Source organism: Opisthocomus hoazin, chromosome 4, assembly GCF_030867145.1.
Source record: "Opisthocomus hoazin isolate bOpiHoa1 chromosome 4, bOpiHoa1.hap1, whole genome shotgun sequence".
NCBI classification, from domain to species: domain Eukaryota; kingdom Metazoa; phylum Chordata; class Aves; order Opisthocomiformes; family Opisthocomidae; genus Opisthocomus; species Opisthocomus hoazin.
Window position 1 is genome coordinate 41,620,920 of NC_134417.1, and position 5,548 is coordinate 41,626,467.

Genomic DNA, 5,548 nt, shown 5'->3' on the forward strand with positions numbered 1-5,548 from the left:
GAAACCTTGATTTCTATTATACTGACCAGTAAACATACAATTTTCTTACAAAATGACACAGAAAGCAAAGGAAATTGTGCAGAAATGAAATCAATTCAAGAACTTAGAGTTCTTCTGCAGATCTAGGCCCTGCTTAAAGGAACTGTGCTGCACCCATGCACAGGCACAGTCAGTGACACTGCCACAGCGACTCATCCCATCTCTGAACATCCCACAGGCCTTGCTCTTCTTCTCCCAGCTATTGTTTCTTCTTCTGTTTCATTTTCTCTTCTTAACAATTTAGACCTTCACCCTTCTTCTTTGTCTTCTGCTTCCCTCCATGTAGAACCAGACATGCGCCGTTCTTTCCTTCCTTGATATCTACTTGTGATGCTCGTCTTGACCTGAATCTCTGATACGTAAGTATGCATTTCTCTTCCAACCTTTACTCGCAGCACTGGTCAAGGCAAATGATGTGCTGACGAAGTAAGAAGCAAAAGCAAGATCTGAAAGTTCATTTGAACAGGCTGATGTGAGTCAATTTCCTTTTGTACTCAAATGAGAAACTAACCTAAAACTTCAGACCTAGATTACAGAGTTGTGTGATTTTTTTTTTTTTTTTTTTTTTTTTTTTTTTTAACAGATGAACATGAAGACAAAAGGTTAACACACTGAACAGCTTCAACATACAACCTGGAACATTTTGAAGACAAAGCGATTCAGAGGTATGAAACATCAGTTGAGAATTTTGGTTGCTGACCCTCAGCAGTTTTGGTGTCAGCCAACAGCGCTCTGCCATAGGTGACAAGAGAATTATCTGTGCAACACCTTTGCAGGATTTTTGGCATCACTTTACATCCAAAGAGCTCAGACTGGACTCAACAAGGTAACAGCATGCACAGAGCTCTTGATCTCATAGTCTGCTTTGGCTCTGTCTGGAGTGCCAACTGTCACATAGCAGCCATTTCAGGAAAGTAACTTCTTCATGTCTCTTCTGCATTATTACTTGGTGGTTCAAGCTTTGTGGATCGCTTCAGGTCCTCTGGACAGAGCAAAAGGCTGCAGGAATTTCCCTGCTTTAGCCAGAGGCTGTGGATGTGGTTTCATGATCACTCTAACCCATTGAAACCATCAGTGTCTGACACCCAGGCTGTTCCCTACCTTCCTGTGCATTTCTGCAGAACCAGCTGATCGGTTTGCAGTCCAAACACCATTGCTACCACGTCAGGTAGCAGCTTGTCCTTATGTGGGATCAAGTGATGCTGGAACCACACCTGGTGAGTACCATTATTCATGTAGCTGTTTCCCTTCAGTGTTCTGTCTGCTGGAGCAAATGCACATTTCTCTTACCCCAAGCCCACGAGTATATAAAGTCTCCAAAATGGGCTTCCCTCCTGTTCTGAATCCTAGTCTAGATGAGATGGTAACAGCTCCCTCAAGGCTTTCAAAGTTTACTCTGAGAATGCCTAACAGACTGCTGTCTCCACATTCTTGCTCACCCTCACAACCCTTCTGTGTCTCTCCCTGACTTTTAGCACCCTTGGTTTTTTGAGTCTTTGTATTTATTTACTTCTAATAATTCTCTTTCACATCTTGTTTTTCCTAATGACTGTATTTAACGATAGGAGAGAAGCCTCTTGGAGGGAACCATCCTCACATCCACAGCACAGGACAGCAGGAGTAATGTTAGCTCAGCCCTGCTGGAATATTGAGTGTCATCCTCTCGTGTTTGCGTACTGATGACTCTGACTGTGGTCTAGAACTCTGATTGAAAAATAAACTGGGCTAACATTTTTCTATTTAATTTCTAGCCAAGAAACTGCTTCTTAATGTCTCCAGAAAAGCCCTGAATCAATGCTTTCCTCTTTTTAGTGAGCTACCTTATACTAATTATATGGTTTGGGGTCAACATTCATGCCTACAGATCAGGCATAATCTTCAAGGGCTGCTGGCCTCTACATGTCTTTTTTTTTTAACAGCAGGAGCTCTTAAGTCACTTTTCATATATATCTGAAGCTTATTTTACTTAGAATAGTTAAACAGTGTGTAATCTGTGATTTCTTGAAGATCTAACAGCATGTTAGAATGAAATCTTTTGTTAACTCTGCTAAACACATTGTTATGCTGACACATTTAGCTTAATTATTAAACATAAAACAAGTTCGGGGGAAAAGTGCATTTATAATGAAAAACCCTGTCAGCTGCGTATTTCTTCACTTGATCAGCGGCACTTCTTACTTGCTTAGTAGCAAAACCCAATAACTTGTAGTAGTTCTGCAGCTCAGGGAATCACTGCCCATCTGAGCTTGAAGACTGACCGCACTATGGCCAGAAGTGGTCCTGACAGGTTGGTCTGTCCTAGATGTCCTGGAGCAACAATGGTCTCGGACAGCTCAGCAGCTTTGTGGCTGTTCTGTCTGTGTGAACAAAACAGTATTAGATGTTGAACGTATGCGATTCTTATCACAGCGTAGCAAGAAAAAAGGCCTTGGCCTTCCTGTATGTGGGCTGAGAAAAGCCTCAACCATTCTCAGTCAAACAGTAACACCAAAGGCTCTTTTGTTCACATGGGCTATGTATGCCGTATGCTATGGATGTGCGAAATGGCAGAGAAGAAGGGGGAGACACAAAAGTAAGAAATTACGAGGTAAAATTTAAGTATTTTATTTCTATAAATAGTGGAAAAGCATAATCTATTTCTGAGTAATATAAAATGTTGACATCTAGGCTGTAATTATGCTGTTTACAACAACAAAAAGATTGTACCTTCCTAAAGGCAGTTTGAAACATTAACAATACACATTGAAAAAAGAATTTGTGTCAAGAGAAGAAAGTCATCTTCTTAAAGCTTGTAAAACTTTTCTTATAGCAAAGTTGCTGGGAAAGCACATTTCTCGTGCCAGTCTCCGGAATATTAGGGGGGGTATACAATTTTAACCATATAATTGGTTCTAAGATCATGTATTTTAAAAGGGTGTAAACAGAAAGGTTTATGTCAGTCTCAGACACAACACTCCCTTCTAAAGATGCTTTGCCTGATGCTTCATGAATAAGAAGTTTCTCTGAAAATGTTTTGCAGTTGTAGTCTGTCATTTTACAGATGAGTGCAACAGGATTAAAAATTGCCGGTTAAAACAAGATTACTGAATTCAAACTTCAAAGGAATCAGAGAGAGAAGACGCTGCTTTTTTAAGGGACAATTTTTCAGCTCTTGCTTTGTTCTTTTGAAACTCTTTGTGAGGTAAGGACAGATTTTGTAAGCAAAGTATTCCTGTTATCTGCAGGCTGTCCCCATATGCTTGTACAGAAATCTAATGCAAGCCCAAACAACTGAACAGTTCACATTTTGCCTTAAGTCTAAACAAGAATGCAGCTGTATGTGGCTACATTGAACGCATGCCAATAGGTTTGTATCTTTCAGAAGATTGTTTGTAAATTAATTTTAAGCTTTTCTTCACTTTTCATAGTAGAGTAGCTCCAGTGAAGTTCTGTAGCAAAAAGATGTGGAGCTGAAGCAAGAAGAAATTAAATATTCGTCTGCAGATCTTTATTTTCAATGTGCTCTATGCATCTAGAAACTGAAACCGTTGCTGCCTTATGGGTGCCATGCACCCATCCAGCAAGATGCTAAAAAGATGACTCAAGTGTCTTCATAAAGTATCCACAAATTATACATACAACATCTTCTCATTCCAGTATTTTTCCAACTTTTAATTTTGGCTTTACAACATGAGTGCAGATTAAACTTGTAGAATTTACAAACAGACAGTGTCTTAGCTATCTTAAATGGCTGAATCTAGAGGCAAATAATTGGAACCCACCCCCTAGAATGCAGTTTAGTAAATTAAAAACTCATTCATAATCATATAAATCATGGTTTTAACACTGAGAAGCATGAGTCATTGCTGTCATATACAATATGACAACAGTTTTAAGGTGGTATACTACATGGGATAACATAATTTCAGACACAATTTGGTAAAATGTCCTATCATGAATCTGTGACATTCAACAGTTAACAATAAAGGAAGCAATAAAGAAAACTTGTCTGTTATAAAAAAATCTGATTTTTCACTTTCAGTAACCTTCGAAAGAGGAGCTTAGGAGGATGTCTAACAGCAGCAGAACCCAGCAGAACCATTCCTTCAGCGAGACACTGGCAGACACCTCAGAGAGGCTCCACACTATTCTCATAGCCCTGTACATCAATGACCTGGCTGGTGGCACCCTCGGGGTCATCATGATGTCCCATCAGTTGTTTCAAAGGAGATCGCAATCTGTGATGACCATTATTATTATCAACCTCCTGGTGCTGCACACCTTTATGCTGCTCAGCATCCCCTTCCGCCTCAGCTATTACATTTTACGGGAATGGAAATTTGGGAGGTTCACCTGCAAGTTAGCAAGCGCCATCATCTACCTCCACATGTACACCACCTTCACATTTTACGTGGCTATCATCATAATACGCCTGTTCCAACTCGAGTTTAGGAAGTGCTACACTACAACCTGGGTGGCTGCTGTCTGGCTGGTGGGAGTGCTGGTGGTCACACCTGTTTTTCTCTCGTATTATGGCACCTCTAAGACATATCACTCCTCCCAGTGCTTTCAGTTCCACAAGGAGATACAAGAAGTGCCCATGGTGATTGTAAACTACTGTTTGGTTGGGGTTCTAGTGGCAGTTTGTGCTGTGCTCACCTTAATCCAGGTGGCTGTGATCTATAGACTGGCTGTGAAATACTGGCCTGACATCAACTCCCATGTGGAATTCAGGGCTCAGGCAAAGAGTTTCTTCTTCATCTTGGTAACATTAGTGTGCTTTATGCCTCATCATGTGTTCAGAGTATATTACATCCAAAACTGCCACCTGGATAAAGACCATAAACTGCTCCCATACAACGAAATTTTTTTAGCTTTAACAACCATGTGCTGCTTGGATATGTTGTGCTTCATAGCAGGAATAGCCCACTGAACTGTGAACTACCAGGAAATCCAGCTGCAGTGTGTCAATACCGGCTTTTGGCAGAAATAATACTGTGTCGAGACTTGGCTGAGCTAGGGAGACTGCTGAGACGGCATGGCTGTAGAGGTCCGTAGCATTGTTTGCCTTTTGCAGAACACTAAGATCCATCTTTCAGAAGCTACTGGTTTTTGTCTTCTCTCTTGAAGGCAGACACATGCGTCTTACTCTAGTCTTTGACCTAAGAGTCACGCCCTGAAACTTCATTAAGATTTTCCTCAACTGTCCCTCTTTAACAATTACAGCACGAGTACGAATTCCTTTCTATTTTTCCCTCAAAGAGTCTCAGTAACAACAACTCACTGTGGCCAGTAAGTTGCCCACTCTGAAGATCTAACAAATTCTTCTGGCAATTGTGATACTGAAAGGAAGAGAAGGAAGAAAGGAATTATTTTACAGGATTTTTGTACCAGTGATTTTAGATAGCAAGGACATAAACTCTATTCAAATAAAAAGTTTCCTAGGCATGAAACAGGGTATCAATGAAATATTGTAGTAGCATATCTCAGCATAATCCTTCTTTTCTTCATTTATAGAAACCATATATTA

General features: G+C 40.4%; 1 protein-coding gene across 1 annotated transcript; it reads left to right on the top strand.

Moving 5' to 3' along the window:
• The first annotated feature begins 1,238 nt into the window (after positions 1 to 1,238).
• LOC104328647 (putative G-protein coupled receptor 141) lies at positions 1,239 to 4,951 on the top strand. Its single transcript, XM_009933676.2, has 2 exons — positions 1,239 to 1,256; positions 4,076 to 4,951. Exons 1-2 carry the CDS (start codon positions 1,239 to 1,241, stop codon positions 4,949 to 4,951), a joined length of 894 nt encoding a protein of 297 aa, XP_009931978.2.
• Positions 4,952 to 5,548: the final 597 nt, after the last annotated feature.